Genomic DNA, 23,138 nt, shown 5'->3' on the forward strand with positions numbered 1-23,138 from the left:
GCATTTCAGTGACCTACTGCTGCTAATACAAATTGTTACACCTTTCCCATATTCAAGTCATTTGAAACATATATTAAGTTAATAGCCTTATGAACATAGAAACGTGGTTGCAGTTTCTGTGCCACAATGGTTACATTTTTTACATTGTGTCTTTAATACTGGTACTCAATGTGTTTTTATGTGTTAAGTTATATGGCTACAATTTGACTGTTTGAAGTGTGACTATGATTTCTTACTAAAAAGTTATCGTTTACCTTTTTTATATTACTAAATACAAAATGTCTATTTATTTGGCTCGCAGCCCATCACTCAGATTATATTTTGGCCCACCAAGCCCAATCTACTCTGTACATTGCTTGTTTTTTAACATAACCTGAAATAGGGCGAACATTTTAGAATTTTAGAAACCAGTTCATGGCGGAGCAATTTCAACATATTGAACCTTTTAATGTTGGGTAATGCATCTCTAGGTTGTTTGGCCATTGGTTTTGATCAACTTCCGGTAACACTTTACTTGACACCGAGAGTCATAACACCTTATGTGGTTATGTGGTTATGGTCATAACCATGTCATAACAGTAGCATAACCTGTCATAATTTGGTCATAACATTGTCATGACTCATATATTTACACCTGTTATGACATGTATTGCAGTATTTTATGGCTGGTTATGACACCTACAAGAATGTCAAAACCCACATTTACATTTTTTTTCCCTGCCAAGAAGTTTCCTTTCATTTGAAAGTTTTTTCTTAAGACCTTAGTTGTTGTTGTGAAGAATTCTTTTCAGTTTTTTTAAATAACTTGTGAAAAGCATTATGACCATTCTGTGTCACTTGACTTTGACTAAGAACATGCCCTTTATGACACTGTCAAGAAGCATCATGACCATCATAACCATATAAGCCAGATAGGTCTATCACGTACATGCCCTTATATCAGTCATCAGTCAAAAAGAGGGTGTCTTGTCCTGCTCCTGTAATCTGCTCTTGCATTCATCCCAGCCATCAGAAACAGAGCATTGGGGTAGGTGCATGTGTGACATCAATGTGTGCGCAATTACAGTGCATTTGGAAATTATTCAGACCCCTTGACTTTTTCCACATTTTTGATTGATTAAAAAAATGTTTCTCATCAATCTCCACACAATACCTCATAATGACAAAAACAGGTTTTTACAAATGTTTGCTAATTTATTACAAATAAAAAAACTATCACATTTATATAAGTATTCAGACCCTTTACTCAGCACTTTGTTAAAGCACCTTTGGCAAAAACTGTTTTCGCTTTGTCATTATGGGGTATTGTGTGTAGATTGATGAGGAAATGTTTTTATTTAATCAATTTTAGAATAAGGCTGTAACATAACAAAATATGGAACAAGGGAAGGGTTCTGAATACTTTCCAAATGCACTGTACAATAATGATTTAATATGGCCAATTTCAGAACCCTATAGGCTATGGTGGAATGGAATGTTTTGTCTTGTGTGGTAAATTTTGATACTTTTGTGTAGGTGTCATAACCAGCCATAAAATAACTACCGTGGTAGGTTTTGTTGCTTTTTACACTTTTTAAAAATGTATTTATTATTTTTTTATCCTTTTTCTCCCCAATTGTGTGATATCCAATTGATAGTTACAGTCTTGTCCCATCGCTACAACTCCCGTATGGACTCGGGAGAGGCGAAGGTCGAGAGGCATGCGTCCTTCGAAACACGACCCCGACAAACCGGACTGCTTCTTGACACACTACTCGCTTAACACGGAAGCCAGCCATACCAATGTGTCGGAGGAAACACCGTACAGAAGGCGACCTGAAGTCAGTGTGCATGCGCCCCCCGGCCGTCAGAAGGAGTCGCTAGAGCGCAATGGGACAAAGACATCCGGCCGGCCAAACCCTCCCCTAACCCGGATGACGCTGGGCCAATTGTGTGCCGCCTCAGGGGTCTCCCGGTCGTGGCCGGCTGGGACACAGCCCTGGATCGAACCCGGATCTGTAGTGACGCCTCTAGCTCTGCGATGCAGGGCCTTAGACTGCTGCGCCACTCGGGAGGCCGCTTTTTACAATCTTATGTATTGGTCATAACCAGCCATAAAATAAAGCAATATATGTCATAACAGGTCTAAATATATGCGCCATGACAGTGTTATGATCATATTATGACAGGTTATTACCCAATTTCCTCACCATCCCCCACTGAACTATTGATTATTTCAGGTCTATCTACAACATCAATACTCACTGCAACATTTGTATTCTTTACAAATTTCCATTGTTCTCTTACAACAATGGTTTCTTGAGTTTCTTGGAGTTTCTAGACACAGGTCTCCGGTCTCACATAAAGAGTAGAGCATTTTACCAAATCTATTCTTTACCCCAAATTCCCAAGTTTCATCTACATTAGAACATTAGTTTCTCTGAGTTTATAGTCACATGCGTCTCTGGTCTCACGGAAAGAGTAATACAATTGACCAAATCTAAAAGGATGCTCATTCTTTGTGAGGAAGACAGGATGCTGCAGGCTAGTCAGCACAGCCTCTATTCTCAAAGCAATCACTTGTCGTCTACTGATGGACCACTTGAGGTCTGTCCAAGGCGGATATGAGTACTTTTACTGGCGTGCCGAAAGACTCTCCACCAATGTATTAGGAGTTGCACTGCAATCCATACAAATCATCCGCCATTACAGAGCAATTGCACAATAATCTGAGACTATGGTGCTTTAGTTTCCATTGCCTCAGGGTCCCGGTTACTGCACTGTGATGAGAGTGTGTTATTGACTTGGAATGGGACTTCAATTGAAACTACAAGAAAGCAGGATGAATGTAATTCTGCCAGTTCAGATCAGTAAGTCATATGCCAGTCCAGCTAAGAGAAGGCAATTGTAGCATGTCTTCTCAATCTGTGTGTAATGTTCACCCTGATTCACAGCATTAAAATTATACTTTAAAGGAGCCCTGCTTCACAAAAAAATAAATATATTAGGTACATAATAAGGAACTAGTGATACAAATTACAACAAACAAAGGCAGAAGCACGAGAACTGCAACAATACATAAATACCATTTAAAAAAATTCAACAGGTATATTTGTCGAAGAACAGTTCCTTTACCAATACCCTAAAATGCCTAAAAGGCACAAGAGCGTCCAAACGTAGGGTATTCAGGAATGTGTTCCAAGTGTACGGCTCTTAAAAACGAAAGGCTGTTTTACCTAAATCGGAGGCGACGAGTTATTTCAAAACAGGTTCAAACTGTAGAAAACTGAAAATAACTATAGAGAACTGAAGCCTTTGTTGTTTGTTTGTGTCCCTTATAAATGTAATCGGAACAAAATAATCACACTGGTATAATATTTGCTTAACTCAAAATGATATTGTCTCAAAGATCAGAATAAGACAAGAGAAACACTTTCCCAACCCTATGTGTCCGTAACTAAACCAATCAAACCGATCCAGAGCGCAAGACTCAAAGTCATTTTTAATCAAACACAAAAAGAAACTTCACAGCCTTAAAAAGTTAATAAATAAGGGTTTGGCAACAAAACTAGCAACATTTTAGTGTTATTCTTTATTAGACAAGGTTCACACTTTTTTTGCATAGTGTCTCTAATACACACTATAGGGCAGTGATCACTGAGATCATAAGCAAAGACCCCCCTAGGCATGTATTTGAGGGTTATTAGTAAGAATTATATCAATTAATTAAGAATTTAAAGTTTTTTAACATTTAGAATGGCTATCAAAAATATTTTCTTAAACAATCTAAGCTGGGGCCATCTGCACATTTAATAGTTGGTTTCATGTTTATAGCTTAAATATTTTAAGTGCTAGAGCGGGCAGAATAATAATTTTAAAAAATATGTAAGAAATCTAGAGTGGCCTTGCCTTCAGCAAGCACATTAATAACCTATCGTCCCCCATGTCCGAAGCATTACAAATGTATAGAAATCCACAGAGGCAGTTGTCATCAGCATTGCATTTAACCAGGCATGTCAGTTCGGAACAAATTCTTATTTACAATGACGGCCTGGCAAGATGTGAGGGTGGAAAGAGGAGGAAAGAAGGAAAGGAGAAAATAAGGTGCAGAAGTGGATTGTGCCTGGCTGCCTGGAGGCCTAGATGTGATGAATGAACATAGACTCCTCAAGTTAGATAGATAAACCACCCAAAGAACAGAGTAGAGGTTATCCTCTTTCCCCAGAGTGGATAGAATTCATGATAAGCAATACTAACTGACTCATTTGGGTCATTGCAACTTCCAGCATGCAGTATTCCTGCTGAGCAAATGTGCATTCCATATTAGGACATGTCTATATCTAACGGCTACTTGTTTGTACTTCACAGGGGAGTTACAGAGTGTAATGGAAAAGCTAATTGTTGTCTATTTAAAATACAGTTCCCAAGAGGTTTATTTATGCTCAAGGCTTGCAAATGCACTACTGACTCATTTTAGCTCATGTAATTGGAGGCAGTTTGTTATTGTGTCTTCTGCTTCCTATTGCAAAGGATGTGCAAATAGACAACAATGCCCAGCTATCACATTTGGTTCCTTGGAAGTTGTGGGAATGTACATTTTTGGTTTCCCATTGGTTCTGGGAATGAAGCCATTTGTTTCCTGACAGGTAAAACGGAATGTTTTTTTAAATGTTCTGAGAACAGAAGTGAAAATGTAGCTTGTTCTGAGAACGTACATTTTTAGGTTGCAGGGAGGTTACTATGGTTCCCTGAATGTTTTCCTGGGAGGTGAAATTAACGTTCCTTAGAACCGAAATTATAGGTTATTTGAAGGTAGTTAAATAACTTTGAGAACATTCTCAACATTTTGTGATGTTTTTTAATAACTGTCACGTCGTTCGTAATAGTGATGGTCGGACCAAGGCGCAGCGTACGTAGAGTTCCACATAATTTGTATGTATAAAGTGAAACTTAAGCAAATACAAAACAAATAAAGAATAAACGAACCGTGACGACAATGCAGTGCTAACAGGCAACTGAACATGAACAATATCCCATAACCCACAGGTGGAAAAAAATGCTAGTTAAGTATGATCCCCAATTAGAAACAACGATAACCATCTGCCTCTAATTGGGAATCATACAAATCACCAACATAGAAAATTTACCTAGAACGCCACATAGAAAATATAAACTAGAACAACCCCCCAGTCACGCCCTGACCAACTCTACCATAGAAAATAAAAGCTTTCTATGGTCAGGACGTGACAATGTTTCAATAATACTGCTTGCTTAGGTTAACTGTTTTTAATTCCAAGCACACGGTGTCAGTGAGATTTGACCCAATGCTCTTCTGTTCTCTATCCATGGAATCAGTCCACTGTGCCACCAGGATGGCGCTAGCATGCAATGTTTTTTTTCCCCCTCAGAAAAGCTGTTCATTTTAGTCATTTTAGTATTCAAACAGACCCCATTTCAAAGGAAACACATGTTCGCTCATTAAGATCATGTGTGGCCATTTAGTGGGCATGGCCAACACACCTGAACACACTTAACACGATAGAGGATAGAGTGAGTTTAGTTGACATTGAGAATGGAATGTATGTTTTTAAATAACATTGTTAGAACGTTCTCTGAAATTCCCAAAGAAGAACGTTGTTTCTTAACGTAAGAACAATTTGAGAACATAACTTTAAATAGAACCATAAGAAACATGTAGGGAACGTTATATTGAAGTACTGAAATTCTTAGCGTCCTCTGAACTATTTAAGAATATTCCCAATGTCAAATGAGTTGTAGAATGTTCCTGGAACATTACCAAAAATGTAATTGAAAGGTAACCATGCTTGAACTTTTAGGAAACGTTCTGTTAAAGTAATAAAATACCAAGAGAAGTATGTTTTCATCATGTTCCTTAAATGTGCTGAGAATGTTCCAGAGCCAAACAACTATCCCGCACCATTCCATGAACGTTGTGGGAACGTTTCAGGGATCAGGGGATCATTGTAAATAAGAATTTGTTCTTAACTGACTTGCCTAGTTAAATAAAGGTTAACTAAAACATTTTTACAGGCAGACATGAAACAAAGCTAGTCATTTTGGCTGTGGGAGGAATACATTAAGTCGGGATTCAAACGAACCGCAATACGCAAAACCACACTGCACCTGATTTTTAAAAGTAATTGATGCTTGAGCCATCCTCTGTTTACCTACGATCGTATCTCCACAAATGTCAGGGAAATTGCCTTTAAAAGTCAAGTGCAGTTCGATGTCAGTTGTTACGGGTTGTTTGGCTGCGTATAGACAGGCAACCCAATTCTGATATTTTTCACAAATGGATCTTATGACCAATCTGATCAGCTTTGAAAAAGTGGTTGGTGTGGTTAGTCAAAAAGTGGTTGATGTGGTTGGTCAAAAAAATATTGGAATTTCTGCTGCCTGTCTAAACGCAGCCTTTGAATACCAGTCTGAGCTTGTATCCCTGTATGTACTGGATCCTTTTACATTCAATTAGACAATCAAAAGTGGAGTAGAGTTTTGATTGGGCCTAAAAACTAAAGCCTGGCCTTTAGTGGCCGATGAGTTTAGACCTGAGCTAGGCCAACTCCAGCCAAATCCAGCTCTTACAGACAAATTATGATCCCAAAACCAAAGTAAATGTATTTATTTATAACCTAGTCTTCCTCTTACAGTAATGACTGAGCTAAGTGCCATAACCCATGATTACTTAATGTGCTAACATGTTTATATATACTACAAATGGCTTCACTACCACCTATGGAAGCAGCACTCCTGTTAGCATTGGAACACTCAAGCAGACACCACTCCATTCTTGCAATGCATGTTGCAAATAACCCCTCCCTCTGCCCATTTGTGTTCCAGCCCTACTGTATGCCACCATTTTTGGGAACGTCACCACCATCTTCCAGCAGATGTACACCAACACTAACCGCTACCACGAGATGCTCAACAATGTGCGTGACTTTCTCAAACTTTACCAGGTGCCAAAGGGACTGAGCGAGAGGGTCATGGATTACATCGTCTCTACTTGGGCCATGTCCAAGGGCATTGACACAGATAGGGTAAGTGGGCAGAAACCATATTGCTCTTTCAGTCCTAGATCTCCTGTCTCTGTTTCAGGGTCTTGTGTAGAGAGATTGTGATACCACTGTGATACCAATATTGAAACTGGCACATTGGTGGCATCTTAATGGGACTCACAGCCTCATTTGTTGGTCCTTTTTTTGTGTTTCCTTTACAAGGAATGGGACTTAGAACTAAATCATTGTTGGAGCAGTCTTGGAAAAAGTTATGCTGGTGCATGGTTTTCCTCTTTCAAATGGTTATGGAATTTCACAAACTTTACCTTAAGGCTCATCGAGGGCGGTCTCCACTGTGAAAGTAATATGCAAAGACTATGGCTGAACACTGCCCATCTCATTCCTGCTCAAGGTGTAGATTTTGTAGTGGGGAAATTAGAGCAGTCTTGGGAATGTGGTTGGTCAAAAGACCAATTAGTGGAGAACATTTCAGAATTGTGGATGCCCGTCTAAACGCAGCCTTTGAATACCAGTCTGAGCTTGTATTCCTATATGTACTGGTTGCTTTTACATACAAGTAAGATGGCGTCGAAGAGGATGGCTGACGTTTTACATGCTCCTAACCAACTGTGTAATTTGTTTTGCGTTATTTGTGACTTGTTTTTTTACTTATTTGGTTCATAAGAGACGGTTGCAGCAACATTATGACAGAAAATACCTTCTGGCCATCAGAACAGTGATTACTCAACACGAACTGGAAGAAGCTTTTTCCTCTAACGAGAAGGATATATTGCTTTCCCGAGAACAGGCCCAAATACCCGTCATTTGCATGAAGAAAAGACGGAGGAAAAGGGGGCGCAGGTCGAGCTGTCTTCTGAGAATCCGTAGGCGAGCGAGTAATCTCCCACTGCCATCCGTTCTACTTGCTAACATGCGATCATTGGAAAATAAAATTGATGACCTACGATTATCCTACCAGTGAGACATTAAAAACTGTAATATCTTATATTTCACCGAGTTGTGGCTGAATGACGATACGGATAATATAGAACTGGCGGGATTTTCAATGCACCGGCAGAACAGAGAACAAGCTACATCTGGTAAGACGAGGGTTGGGGGTCTATTTGTCAATAACAGTTGGTGCGCAATGCTCGCCTGTACCTTACGATAAGCTGTGAACCACACTATCTACCAAGAGAGTTTTAATCTATATTATTCGTAGCCATCTATTTACCACCACAGACCGATGCGGGCACGAAGACCGCACTCAACCAACTCTATAATGCTATAAGCAAACAAGAAAATGCTTGTCCAGAAGCGGCGTTCCTAGTGCCCGGGGACTTTAATGCAGGCAAAATGAAATCAGTTTGACCAAATGTGTACCAGCATCTCACAAGTGCAACCAGAGTAAAAAAAAAAACTCTAGACCACCTTTACTCCACAGACAGAGATGCATACAAAGCTCTCCTCCATTTGGCAAATCTGACCATAATTATATCCTCCTGATTCCTGCTTACATCAAAACTAAAGGAGGAAGTACTAGTGACTCGCTCAATACGGAAGTGGTCAGATGGCGCGGATGTTACGCTACAGGACTGTTTTGCTAGCACAGACTTGAATATGTTCCGGGATTCATCCAATGGCATTGAGGAGTATACCACTTTAGTCATCGGCTTCATTAATAAGTGCATCGACGACGTCGTCTGCACATATCCCAACCAGAAGCCATGGATTACAGGCAACATCAGCATCGAGTTAAAGGCTAGAGCTGCCGCTTTCAAGGAGCGGGACACTAATTTGGATGCTTGTAAGAAATCCCGCTATGCCCTCAGACGAACCATCAAACAAGCAAAGTGTCAATACAGGATTAAGATTGAATCCTACTACACCGGTTCTGATGCTAGTCGGATGTGGCAGGGCTTGAAAACTATTACGGACTACAAAGGGAAACCCAGACGGGAGCTGCCTAGTGATGTGAGCCTACCAGATGAACAAATTGCCTTTTATGCTCACTTCGAAGCAAGCAACACTGAAGCATGCACGAGAGCACCAGCTGTTCTGGATGACTGTATGATAACGCTCTCGGTAGCCGATGTGAGCAAGACTTTTAAACAGGTCAACATTCACAAAGCCACAGGGCCAAACAGATTACCAGGATGTGTACTCAAAGCATGCACGGACCAACTGGCAAGTCTTCACTGACATTTTCAACCTCTCCCTGACCGAGTCTGTAATATCAACATGTTTCAAGCAGACCACCATAGTCCCTGTGCCAAAGGAAGTGAAGGTAATCTGCCTAAATGATTACCACCCTGTAGCACTCACGTCGGTAGCCATGAAGTGCTTTGAAAGGCTGGTCATGGCTCACATCAACAGCATCCTCCCGGGTACCCTAGACCCACTCCAATTCGCATACCACCCCAACAGATCCACAGATGACACAATCTCAATTGCACTCCACACTGCCCTTTCCCACCTGGACATAAGGAACACCTATGTGAGAATGCTGTTCATTGACTACAGCTCAGCGTTCAACACCATAGTGCCCACGAAGCTCATCACTAAGCTAAGGACCCTGGGACTAAACACCTCCCTCTGCAACTGAATCCTGGATTTCCTGACGGGCCGTCCCCAGGTGGTAAGGGTTGGCAACAACATGTCTGCCACGCTGATCCTCAACACTGGGGCCCCTCAAGGGTTTGTACTTAGTTCCCTCCTGTACTCCCTGTTCACCCACGACTGCGTGGCCAAACACAACTCCAACACCATTGTTAGGTTTGCTGACGGCACAACAGTGGTAGGCCTGATCATCGACAATGATGAGACAGCCTATAGGGAGGAGGTCAGAGAACTGGCAGTGTGGTGGCATGACAACAACCTCTCCCTCAATGTGAGCAAGACAAAGGAGCTGCTCGCGGACTACAAAAGAAGGCTGGCCGAACAGGCCCCATTAACATTGACAGGGCTGTAGTGGAGCGGGTCGAGAGATTCAAGTTCCTTGGTGTCCACATCCCCAATGAACTATCATGGTCCAAACACACAAAGACAGTTGTGAAGAGCACGACTATACCTTTTCCCCTTCAAGAGACTTGACATGGGTCCCCAGATCTTCAAAAAGTTCTACAGCTGCACCATCGAGAGCATCCTGGCCGGTTGCATCACCGCCTGGTATGTTAACTGCTCGGCATCTGACAGTAAGGCGCTATAGAGGGTAGTGTGTACGGCCCAGTACATCACTGGGGCCAAGCTTCCTGCAATCCAGGACCTGTATAGTAGGCAGTGTCAGAGGAAAGCCCATAAAATTGTTACCCAAGTCATAGACTGTTTTCTCTTTCACGGCAAGCGGTACCGGAGAAGTCTTGGACCAAAAGGCTCCTGAACAGCTTCTACCCCTAAGCCATAAGACTGTGGAACAATTAATCAAATGTCCTGGTAATTTATATTGACACCTCCCCCCCCCCTCTTAACTCTTCTTGAACTGCACTATTGGTTAAGGGCATGTAAGTAAGCATTTCACGGTAAGGTCTACACTTGTTGTATTCGGCTCATGTGAAAAATAAAGTATGATTTGACTTTATTTTGAATGATGTGGAACCAGGCTTTTCATGAAAACATAATGTTTGATTCTAGCTCCGCACCACAGTGGAAAAATATGATTAGATAGCTAAGACCATATTACATCTATTCAATCAATCATTCTTTTTTTATGTTTACCTTTGTTTTGACAGGGAGTGTCACGTCCTGACCATAGGAAGCCTGTATTTTCTATGGTAGAGTAGGTCAGGGCGTGACTAGGGGTGTTTAGTCTAGTTTATTATTTCTATGTGGGGTTCTAGTTTTATTTTTCTATGTTGGTGTTTGTGTATGATTCCCAATTAAAGGCAGCCGGTAATCGTTGTCTCTAATTGGGGATCATACTTAAGTTACATTTTTTCCACCTGTGGGTTATGGCGTATTGTTTATTTTTAGTTGCTGGTTAGCACTGCATTGTCATCACGGTTTGTTTATTCTTTATTTTGTTTTGTGTTTGCTTAAAGTTTCACTTTCATTAAAATATGTGGAACTCAACATACGCTGCGCCTTGGTCTGACCATTATTATTACGAACATCGTGACAGGGAGTCATGCTTAGATCATGGTCTCTCTTACAGATGAGCCCTGTAGTTACAAAAATATTCACATAATATACAACTACGAAATACAAAACATGATCATAAAATAAGTTTAATGTCTTTGGATAAGTGGAGGCAGTAGTGTTCTATCGCTTCCATGGCCGTTTTGGCCATTGATTTCACTGTGCTGGGCAATAGGAGCAGGTGTCGGATAGCCAAGTCTACTGTATATGGTTGGTAATGCTGGTTCAGCTTTGATAAGCATGACAGGAACGCTTTTATCGTGTCTGAATGCAGGGTAAGGTCAACTCTTGGGTCATGATTTTATTATTAAACATAATTAATCCAGTCAGAATGTGACTGATTTCCTAATTCATCGTCTTTATTGCCACCCTGAAGGAGTCTACATTAAACAGAACAGACAGTATTGATTTAACATAAAGTGCTGTCCAGCTGATGGTCTCATTCCGCATGGAACAGCGGTTGTAGATATTGTACATTTCCATTAAGTTTACGGATTGACGAGGGACTGTGGGGCACAGCCAATGGTCATAATGAATCAAATGGATGGTTTATTGCGGTTAAGTTAGTTAGGGTTAAGTAGTGGCTTGGACAAACTCCCAAACCTTTAGGGAACATTCCAATCAGGTTACAACTTGGTCTACAAGTAACGTTACTGCGGGAACATCACATTCGTGTTTTTAGAATCTCATTGGAAAAACATTTCTTGCATGGCACACAGACAATGGATATAAGAACATTTGGAGAGAGAAAGTTCCAAGAATGTTTGTTTTTGACAGGACATCATATGAACATCACTGGCTAATGTTTGTGTGACGTCTTTTTGAAGTTAAGTTAACAGTAAGTTCCTACAACATTAGGTTACTGGAGCCTTTTTAGAAAGCATTGGTTTGCATACATTGTGTATGTTCAATTAAACAGTGAGCACACTTGGGACCTCAACCTCACCTTAGATTTGAACTCACAACCACTTGGTTGGCAGCAACCTGACTTATCCGCTAACTCACCAGACTTTATTTAACCTTTATTTCAACAGAGAGTCATATTGATACCCAAGTCTCTTTACAAATGAGCCCTGAATAAAAAAAAATTAAAACACGTACATGTCATGCCCTGACCATAGAGAGCTTTATATTCTCTATGTTGATTAGGTCGGGGTGTGACTAAGGTGGGTCATCTAGGCGATTATGTTTCTATGTTGGCCAGGTATGGTTCCCAATCAGAGGCAGCTGTTTGTCATTGTCTCTGATTGGGGATCATATTTAGGTAGCCATTTTCCCCATTGTGATTTGTGGGATCTTGACTATGTTTGTGTGTAGTTGCTTTCTGCACAGCATGTAGCTTCACGTTTCATTTATTTTCTTTATTGATTTTGTGCTTTAAGTTTCTCTTCTAAATAAAAGGATGGAAACATACTATGTTGCATCTTGGTCCAATCCATCTCTAAACGATCATGACAACACAGTATTAATACGAAATGAATCAACCAAACAGTTTCCCCCTACAGTTTCCCCAGCCCATCAAGATATCAGAAGTAAATGACAAAAAACACATACGCTACTCTGTGAACATGTCTCCCACCAATGCCCTGAAATGACTGAAAGGTACTAGGCAGTCTGATCTCAGAGTGTCCTGAAATTCATTCCATGTATGCGGCACATAAAACCTGAAGGCCGTTTCACCTACAAGTAACTGACAAAATAAAGTAAACACTAAAATGCAGGTTTGAATATAAATCAAAAGGTTAAGCCTCAATCAGGCCTACCCTTTCAAACCAACTAAATCAAGTTAGGGTATACCAGGCTATGGACAACCTCCCCACCCAGCTCACATACCAGAGCTAGAACATCCCTCCTGCTCACAGGTTGAACAGGTACCTTTATACCTATGGCTCCTCCCTATGGACCATATCATTAACCATGGAGCTCTTTACCCAAATATGACATGTTAAATCATGTAACATTGTACCCACATTTACATATTCCGTCTAAATTAACATCTTAAACATTCCTGGCTTATCCTCAAGGAGGGAATACTTTACATGAATGAATACACATTTCAAAAACAATAGTTCTGAAGGCCAACAGACGGCAAAACGTATTACTTACGGAGCCGCACACATTACAATATGGAAATAAACAAACTTCTTTCCCATCAGTATAGCAAGTGTTCATGTGCACCAGAACATCGCATCCACTGGGTGAATTGCAAAATGGTCGATCTCTGCATTTAAATATGAAACTGAAATGCGTCACAATGCAACTCGACTAAACATTTCCTCAACACATAATTAGCCTTGCCATGATGCTGGCAAAAGAGGAAAAGAACAACAGTATATACAGAACATTTATGATAAATGAATTACTAGATATGGGGAAACATGAATGCGCTAAACAATTTGTAAGAGTAATTAAATAATGAGCATTCGTAACGAGTGCTACTGAGTCAGCTTCGTCACAATTACCTTAAGCATGACAGGATGTTATTTGCTTAATTAACTCAGGAATCACACCTGTGTGGAAGCAACTGCTTTAAATATAAATTGTATCGCTCATTTACTGAAGTGTTTCCTTTATTATGTCAGTTACCTGTAAATCAGTGGCAACAAGATGAATGTCACCCCCCACAGTTAGCCATTTCTGTGAGCAAGTTAAGGTATTTTGAACTTCTGTAGGTTAGGAGCGATGTGAGGTAATATGGCAGTTTTAGCATGAGAACTTTGTAAATAAACCAATGTTAAGTTCTATGACTTGTGAGAGAGAGCCAGCCCACTTTCTGATACAGATCACAGAGATACAGTTGAAATCGGAAGTTTACATACACCTTTGCCAAATTCATTTAAACTCAGTTTTTCACAATTCCTGACATTTAATCAGAGTAAAAATCCCCTGTCTTAGGGCAGTTAGGATCACCACTTTTATTTTAATGATGTGAATTGTCAGAATAAGAGTAGAGAGTGATTTATTTTTGCTTCTATTTCTTTCATCACATTCCCAGTAAGTCACAAGTTTACATACATTCAATTAGTATTTGGGAGCATTGCCTTTAAATTGGTCATCTTGGGTCAAACGTTTCAGGGAGCCTTCTACAAGTTTCCCACAATAAGTTGTTTGAATATTGGCCCATTCCTCCTGACAGAGCTGGTGTAAGTAAGTCAGGTTTGCAGGCCTCCTTGCTCGCACACACTTTTTCAATTCTGCCCACAAATTTTCTATAGGATTGAGGTCAGGGCTTTGTGATGGCCACTCCAATACCTTGACTTTGTTGTCCTTAAGCCATTTTGCCACAACTTTGGAAGTATGCTTGGGGTCATTGTCCATTTGGAAGACCCATTTGCGACCAAGCTTTAACTTCTTGACTGATGTCTTGAGATGTTGATTCAATATATCCACATAATTTTCCTGCCTCATGATGCAATCTATTTTGTGAGGTGCACCAGTCCCTCCTGCTGCAAAGCACCCCCACAACATGATGCTACCGCCTCGGTGCGTCACGGTTGGGATGGTGTTCTTCGGCTTGCAAGCCTCGCCCTTTTTCCTGCAAACATAACGATGGTCATTATGGCCAAACAGTTCAATTTTTGTGTCATTAGACCAGAGGACATTTCTCCAAAATGTACGATCTTTGTCCCCATGTGCAGTTGCAAACCGTAGTCTGGCTTTTTTATGGCGGTTTTGGAGCAGTGGCTTCTTCCTTGCTGAGCGGCCATTCAGGTTATGTCGATATAGGACTCGCTTTACTGTGGATATAGATATTTTTCTACCGGTTTCCAATAGAAAATTGTTTATTTCCCCTCACAATAGCCCATAATGACGAAGCAAAAACAGGTTTTTAGAAATGTTGGCAAATGTATTTAAAAAATCAACTGAAATATCACATTTACACAGGTATTCAGACCCTTTACTGAGCACTTTTTGAAGCACCTTGGACAGCAATTACAGCCTTGAGTCTTCTTGGGTATGATGCTACAAACTTGGCACACCTGTATTTGGGGAGTTTTTTTGGATGGGGAGCATCGCAGCACAGCTATTTTCAGGTCTCTCCAAAGATGTTCGATCGGGTCCCGAAGCCACTCCTGCGTTGTTTTGGCTGTGTGCTTAGGGTCGTTGTCCTGTTGGAAAGTGAACCTTTGCCCAATCTTTAGGTTCCTTTTGGCAAACTCCAAGCGGGCTGTCATGTGTGTTTTACTAAGGAGGGGCTTCCGTCTGGCCACTCTACCATAAAGGCCTGATTGGTGGAGTGCTGCAGAGATGGTTGTCCTTCTGGAAGGTTATCCCATCGCGACAGAGGAACTCTGGAGCTCTGTCAGAGTTACCATCAAATTCATGGTCACCTCCCTGACCAAGGCCCTAGTCCCCCGATTGCTCAGTTTGGCCAGGCGGCCAGCTCTAGGAAGAGTCTTGGTGGTTCCAAACTTCTTCCATTTAAGAATAATGGAGGCCACGGTGTTCTTGGGGACCTTCAATGTTGCAGAAATGTTTTGGTACACTTCCCCAGATCTGTGCCTTGACGCAAATCCTGTCTCGGAGCTCTACGGGCAATTCCTTCGACCTCATGGCTTGGTTTTTTCTCTGAGATGCAACTGTGGTACCTAATATAGACAGGTGGGTGCCTTTTCAAATAATGTCCAATCAATTTAATTTACCACAGGTGGACTCCAATCAAGTTGTAGAAACATCTCAAGGATGATCAATGGAAACAGGATGCACCTGAGCTCAATTTCGAGTCTCATAGCAAAGGGTCTTCTATTTTTAATACATTTTTTATCTAAAAACCTGTTTTTGCTTTGTCATTATGAGGTATTGCGTGTAGATTTATGAGGAATTAGTTTTATTTAATCCATTTTAGAATAAGGCTGTATTTAAGATACACTTCCTGGTTAAGAAGGGGAAAAGTTGTGTCACAGCCGGCCGCGACCGAGAGGCCAATGAGGCGACACACAATTGGCCCAGCGTCGTCTGGGTGAGGGGAGGGTTTGGCCAGCCGGGATGTCCTTGTCCCAACACACTCTAGGGACTCCTTGTGGCGGGCCGGGCTCATGCACGCTGACTTCGGTCGCCAGTTGTATGCTGTTTCCTCCAACACATTGGTGCGACTGGCTTCCGGGTTAAGCGAGCAGTGTGTCAAGAAGCAGTGCGGCCTGGTAGGGTCGTGTTTCGGAGGATGCATGTCTCTCAACTTTTGCCTCTCCCGAGTCCTATTGGGAGTTGTTTATGATGGGACAAGACTGTAACTACCAATTAGATATAGAGCAATTGGGGAGAAAAGGAGGTAAAAAAATATCAAGGAGAGAAGTTGAGAGTATCAATGCTTCTAATATTTTTGTCAAACATGAAAGCTTTGATATAGGGCGGTAGATGTTTAGGTCAATAGGGTTCCCGCCCTTATGACGAGGAAATACATGTACTGCTTTCCAAACTTTAGGAATAATTCCAGAAATAAATGGGATGTTCTTGAATTGCTGTGGCATTTGCATCCCTCGCCTTTACAACCATGATAAATACTTTAAAATTATAAATAAACTCAGCAAAAAAAGAAACGTCCTCTTACTGTCAACCGCGTTTATTTTTAGCTTACTGTCAACCACGTTTATTTTTAGCAAACTTAACATGTGTAAATATTTGTATGTCAAGATTCTTGGATAATTCTTGTATAACAAGATTCAACAACTGAGACATAAACTGAACAAGTTCCACAGACATGTGACTAAGAGAAATGGAATAATCCCTGAACAAAGGGGGGGATCAAAATCAAAAGTAACAGTCAGTATCTGGTGTGGCCACCAGCTGCATTAAGTACTGCAGTGCATCTCCTCCTCGTGGACTGCACCAGATTTTCCAGTTCTTGCTGTGAGATGTTACCCCACTCTTCCACCAAGGCACATGCAAGTTCCTGGACATTTCTGGGGGGAATGGCCCTAGCCCTCACCCTCCGATCCAACAGGTCCCAGATGTGCTCAATGGGAATGAGATCCGGGCTCTTCACTGATCATGGTAGAACACTGACATTCCTGTCTTGCAGGAAATCACACACAGAACGAGCAGTATGGCTGGTGGCATTGTCATGCTGGAGGGTCATGTCAGGATGAGCCTGCAGGAAGGGTACCACATGAGGGAGGAGGATGTCTTCCCTGTAACGCACAGCGTTGAGATTGCCTACAATGACAACAAGCTCAGTCCGATGATGCTGTGACACACCGCCCCAGACCATGACGGACCCTCCACCTCCAAATCGATCCCGCTCCAGAGTACAGGCCTCGGTGTAACGCTCATTCCTTCAACGATAAACGTGAATCCGACCATCACCCCTGGTGAGACAAAACCGCTATTCGTCAGTGAAGAGCACTTTTTTGCCAGTCCTGTCTGTGCGTTCCTAGTGTAACTCGGGCAGCTGTTGCAAAATGTGAAATGTTTTTTTTTTTACATTGGATAACAGTAGAGACTCGAGCTAGAATCAAATGTATCTTTTTTTTTATTTGTGGCAATACTTGGAACAGACTTCCCCCCCAAAAAGTTTTATTGCTGAATTCCCACCTGTTGCTTACCCCTGGTCTAGGCAATCTCAATCAAACACAGCTGAGGTATTTTTTATTATTTCAAATATTGTAGTAATTGAACCCAGGTCTGTAAGCAATTAAATTTTGGGCACAACTTTCCTGACACTTTACTATCAATAACTGTAAATATAGGTTTTACAACATGAGGACACTGGGATTCCATTGAATAATAAAAAAAACATAGGCTGGGATTCTTTTATAAAGCTTTTAAAGGCAATGTTCTCGCGTTTGCAGTGATCTCATTCATGATAAATTCTGCAAATGCCGGCTCAATACGAAAGGTACATTTAAAGTCAGTTACAGTTACACCAGTCACTGTTCTATAAACTTGCTTGAATTGAACTGTTTTCTTTTCAAGACTGGTGTGGTAATATGGAACACGCCAATGTGATTCTCACCAACATAGTAAAATGTACAGGCTTCAGTGTGTAATATCAGGGAACCATACAGTATATCTATTCACTGTGTCTCAGCCTCTAACAAGCCATAAAACATCTAAACAGTCAGGGAGCATTGAAAATCCCCAAAATAATAGACACAGGAGTATTTGTTTTTACAGTTTGGTGGCAAGCCAAGAACGCGGCCCCTGGAGCAATATAAATTAGACACCCCTGACTTATAGCTTATTTATCATTTTTGAGCTTGCTCTTGTTGAAGATGCTCTGTAACTTGTTTTTAACACTATCCCAGTGTTAGTGTGACCAAATTGTGCTCTTGTACCCTCTCTTTTAGGTCCTGTCAATCTGTCCCAAAGATATGCGAGCAGACATCTGTGTCCACCTTAATAGACAGGTGTTCAATGAGCACCCAGCATTTCGACTGGCCAGTGATGGCTGCTTGCGCTCTCTAGCGGTTGAGTTCCAAACCACACACTGCGCCCCAGGGGACCTCATATTCCACGCTGGCGAAAGTGTGGACACCCTTTGCTTTGTAGTATCCGGGTCATTGGAAGTTATTCAGGACGACGAGGTCATTGCCATTCTCGGTAAGCACCGCTGGGATCTGTGGCACCCCTGATTAATTCTGAATCAATTAAGGATTAAACTGAGAGGGGCACGTATGTTTGTCTTATAGTTTGTCTGATAGTGCTGTTCATTGAATGACAATCTATGAAATTGACATTTTGAAGCAATAGATCGATTTTTGTTATTATAGGGAAGGACAGTTATACTATGCTCTCAAGGCAAAGTTCAGCAGTGTTTAAAGGGATAGTTCACCCAAATGTCCTTACCCTGTAAGCTGTCTATTGACCTGTAAGCTGTCTATAGCTTCTGAGCAAAGAATCATTTCTCAAGCAAAAATTTTGCTCTTAGAGTGGCCTGAGCAGGGAGGAGAAAACTGAAAACAAAATGTTATTGCCAGAGAGGTTTGGAACGCTGTTTCTTATTGATCTATTAACGTGTTTGACTACACCAGGCCTTTAAGTTTGAAAGGATGGAGAGGGTGGCAAAGCAACACTTTTCCTTAAGTTACTTTGTTGATGACACTAACCAATTCATTTTATAAATGCAAACAGATCATTTGTCAGAGTAGGCACATTTGCTAATTAATGCAACAGTTTTTGTGACGATATTACACATTGAACATTCGATTTTGACATTTGTGTGCATTACATCATCAGGTAATGGTTTTTATCAGCAAAAAGTCAGTTTGATGGAAACACACCACTGGTGGGAGAATTTGCATATTTTCTTTATGCCAATTTTAGAATATTTGCATGAAAATCTGTCACCAATTGCAGGGAAACCTAACTAGTAACAAATTGTTTTGGGGTGTTTTTTTCCAAAGTAATGCTACTTTTCCTGTTCCCCAGGTAAGGGAGATGTGTTTGGGGATGTCTTCTGGAAGGAAGCCAATCTGGCACATGCTTGTGCCAATGTGCGGGCTCTCACCTACTGCGACTTGCACGTAATTCGGAGAGATGCTCTGCTGAAGGTGTTGGAGTTCTACACAGCTTTTGCCAACACATTCTCCCGCAACCTAATTCTCACCTGCAATTTGCGCAAACGGGTAAGGAATATGCACATTCATTAACACAACAGACAAGACAGCAGCACACCCGATTCCTATCTCAGCTGGTAGAACGTTCTATATTGCAATTCATCTTCTGCACATTTAGAGTTTTTGGGGCAGGTTCAGTTGATAATTTCATATTTATGTGTGTGTGTAAGGGTGTGTGTGTTGGCGGGGGGGGGGGGGAGGGGGGATGCATGAATGCACATCATTGTTTAATTTCTCTCCCTTACAGAACACTGTTATGAGAAAATCAAAACTGTTTAAAAAAAATTGTAAACACATTATGAAGTTTCAGTGACTTAGGCTGAAGTGAGCACATTTACTGTAGGTGAACTCAGTCTAAGGTGTCCAGAATGTGTACTCTCTCTTCCTGTCAATGTCTTTCTTCGTGTCTCATGTCTCCTTTCCTACGGTTCGTAAGACATTCTACTCGAGCATGAATGCATTGAGTTTATGTTTTCAAATTGAGGTCCATGGACGATTCAAAAATAATCCATGAATGTCAGAAAGCCTGCAGTATTACGAGTGTGTGTCACATTGGAAGAGAGACCATTTAACTTGTCAAAAATACTTCCCAGGGATACTGTTTGGTCTGAGTTGGTCTGTGTAATTCAATCCGGGTGCATTTAACTATTTTCTACAATACAGTTGACATTTGATATAGAAATGGTCAGTGCTGTGGTTTGTAGATGACCTCGCTAAGTCAGTCATGACAGCAAACCTGGCTGAAAAGTTCATGAGTGTAGCCAGTGTTGGCTTCCACCAACTCGGACATGCTGCTGTACAAATCAAACACACTAGTGGAAAACTTGTATAAACAGGAGACAAAGGGCTGTGAGACATGGGTTTGATTCTAGACACATGAAAAGTGGGATGTATACAGAGGGTACGGGGCAACAGAAGACAAACAGCAGAGGGGCTAATGACCTTGGAGATGGGAAAAGGGCCGATAAACCAGGGGGAAAGTTTGCGGGACTCCACCCGGAGGGGCAGATCCCGGGTGGACAGCCATACCTTCTGCCCGAGACGATACCGGGAAGCCAGGGTCCAGTGGCGGTCCGCTTGTTGTCAATACCTGGAGATGGCCTTGAAGGGCCGACCGGGCTCTCTTCCAGGTATGACGACAGTGGTGGACAAACATCTGGGCTGAAGGTATGCCGACCTCTTCCTCTTGCTCAGGGAAGAGTGGGGGCTGATCACCCTGGGAACGCTCAAAGGGCGAGAGACATGTGGCAGAGAAAGGAAGGGTGATGCAGGAGTATTCGACCCACACTAGTTGCTGGCTCCAGTCGGTGGGGTTAGTGGGGACCGAGGCAGCGAAGAGTCGTCTCCAGGACTTGGTTGGCTCGCTCCAATGAGATCTTGGTTGGCTTGTTGGACTGGGGGTGGAACCTTGAGGACAGGCTGGCCGACGGGACGAGAACTGAGGACCCTGGTCAGAGACCATGTCCTCTGGGAGTCCATGTATCCAGAAGATGTGCTGCACCATGAGCTGGGCTGTGTCTTTGGCAGAGGGTAACTTGGGGTGAGGAATGAAGTGGGCGGCTTAAAACCGGTCCACTACTGTCTGTCAGGATGGCGGTGTTGCCATCAGACAAGGGGAGACCCATGACAAAGTCCAGGGATATGTGAGACCAGGGATGGTGAGGGACAGGCAGAGGTTGAAATAGACCAGCCGGAGCTTGCCGAGGAGTCTTGTTCTACACACAGATCGTGCATGCGGTGACGAATGTCAGGAACCATGGTAGGCCACCAAAAGCATTGTTGCACAAAGGTCAGGGTCCAACGGGAGCCCAGGTGGTAGGCAAGCCTGGAGGAGTGGGCCCACTCCAGGAACGAGGAGAGGACCCATCAGGAACAAACATCCAGTTATCTAGCCCCCCCCGGGGTTCAGCTGGGAATGCTGCGCCTCACAAACATGCTTCCCTATTCTGTCGCCAGGCACAAGGTTCTGTCGCCAGGCACGAGGTGGGAAGGATGGTCTTGGGTTCCGGGGTTGTAGCCATGGGACTATAGCAGCATGACAGCGCATCCGGCTTTACATTATTGGATCCCAGTCGATATGAGAGGGAGAAGTTGAACTGTGGGAAAAGCAGGGCGCACCTAGCTTGCCTGGAATTGAGATGCTTGGCAGTGCGGAGATATTCCAGGTTCTTGTGGTCGGTCCACACAATGAATGGATGTTCCGCCCTCTCCAGCCTGTGCCTCCACTCCTCCAACGCCATCTTCACAGCGAGAAGCGGTCCTTCTACTCCGCGGGAATGGCGGACAGGTCCGGGGCAACTTCCGAGCTCCCAGGAAGACGTCCCGGGGCAGGCTGAGCTGACTTCAACGTGGCAGAATGGGCTCCAGCCCGTGAAGGCACCAGCAGACCAATCAATAAGAGGATTTGTGTTGCTGGAACCAAGAGAATCCCAATATCACGGTAACCTTAATGAGCAGGAATTGGATTGTCTCGCTGTGGTTCCCTGACACACGTAGGGTGATGGGGGTGGTATTGTGGGTGACCCGGCCTATAGAGAGCCTGTCCAGCGCTCTAATGTCCACGGGAATGGAGAGTGGCTGACTGGGGATGCCCACCTCGGACGTCAGGATACCATCCATAAAACTCTCATCGGCCCCGGAGTCGATGAGTACCCGTAGAGATTTTGACTGGTTCTCCCATACCAAAATGGCATGAAAAGGGGTGCGAGTAAGGGGAGAGGAAATGTTCTCCATATGGCCCACCAGAGTACTCGCTCCTACTGGTGAGCCCGGTCTTTTAGTGGACAGGTGGAGACGAAATGACTAGTCCTGCAATACAGGCAACTCTTAGTGTGAAGCCTGTATTCGTCTGGAGACAGCCTAGCTCTGCCTAGTTGCTTTGGCTCTGGAAGAGGTGAATCGGAAGACTTCGGAGACTCTCATGGGACCTCTGGTAGCCTCGGGTTCTCTCAGCAACGGTGCTGTCGGGGCCTTTCGGGATGCCTCGGAGGCGAGGTGGAATCCTTGGGCAGGCAAGTGAAATTGAATCTCCTCTTTTTCCTTCGTTCCCATAGTTGCCCATCGAGCCAAATGGTCAAGGCGATGAGCGAGTCGAGATCCGTCAGTAGTTCCTGGGCTGCGAGCTCGTCCTTTACTTCCTCCGATACGTCGCGCAGGAACATGTTGAACAGCGCTTCAGGGTTCCAGGCATTCTCAGCTGCCAACATGCGGAAATCCCCCTTATAGTCTGCCACACTGCGGGAGTCTTGCCGAAGCTGGAGTAACTTCTGGGCAGCCTCTCTCCGGGACAATGGAGCATCGAAAACCATCTTTACCTCCCCCACCATCTCCTCCAGACTGAAGCATACGGACAACTGTTGTTCCTATACTGCCGTAGCCCAGGCGAGAGCCCTCCCGGACATCAGCGTGATGAGGTACGCTATCTTAGAGCGGTCCGAGGGGAAGGAGGAGG

At 42.9% G+C, this 23,138-nt stretch overlaps 1 protein-coding gene across 1 annotated transcript in view; it reads left to right on the forward strand.

Annotated features, from left to right (window-relative positions):
* LOC109901384 (potassium voltage-gated channel subfamily H member 5-like) overlaps nucleotides 1-22,345 on the forward strand; it is a 68,255-nt gene extending 45,910 nt beyond the window's left edge. The window contains exons 9-12 of the mRNA XM_031836677.1: nucleotides 6,841-7,040; nucleotides 18,419-18,671; nucleotides 19,500-19,696; nucleotides 22,184-22,345. Coding sequence (XP_031692537.1) covers nucleotides 6,841-7,040; nucleotides 18,419-18,671; nucleotides 19,500-19,696; nucleotides 22,184-22,345 — 812 coding nt within the window. The remainder of the gene's footprint in view (nucleotides 1-6,840; nucleotides 7,041-18,418; nucleotides 18,672-19,499; nucleotides 19,697-22,183) is intronic.
* Nucleotides 22,346-23,138: the final 793 nt, after the last annotated feature.

The sequence above is a fragment of the Oncorhynchus kisutch genome, linkage group LG12 (assembly GCF_002021735.2).
Source record: "Oncorhynchus kisutch isolate 150728-3 linkage group LG12, Okis_V2, whole genome shotgun sequence".
In the NCBI taxonomy this organism is placed as follows: domain Eukaryota; kingdom Metazoa; phylum Chordata; class Actinopteri; order Salmoniformes; family Salmonidae; genus Oncorhynchus; species Oncorhynchus kisutch.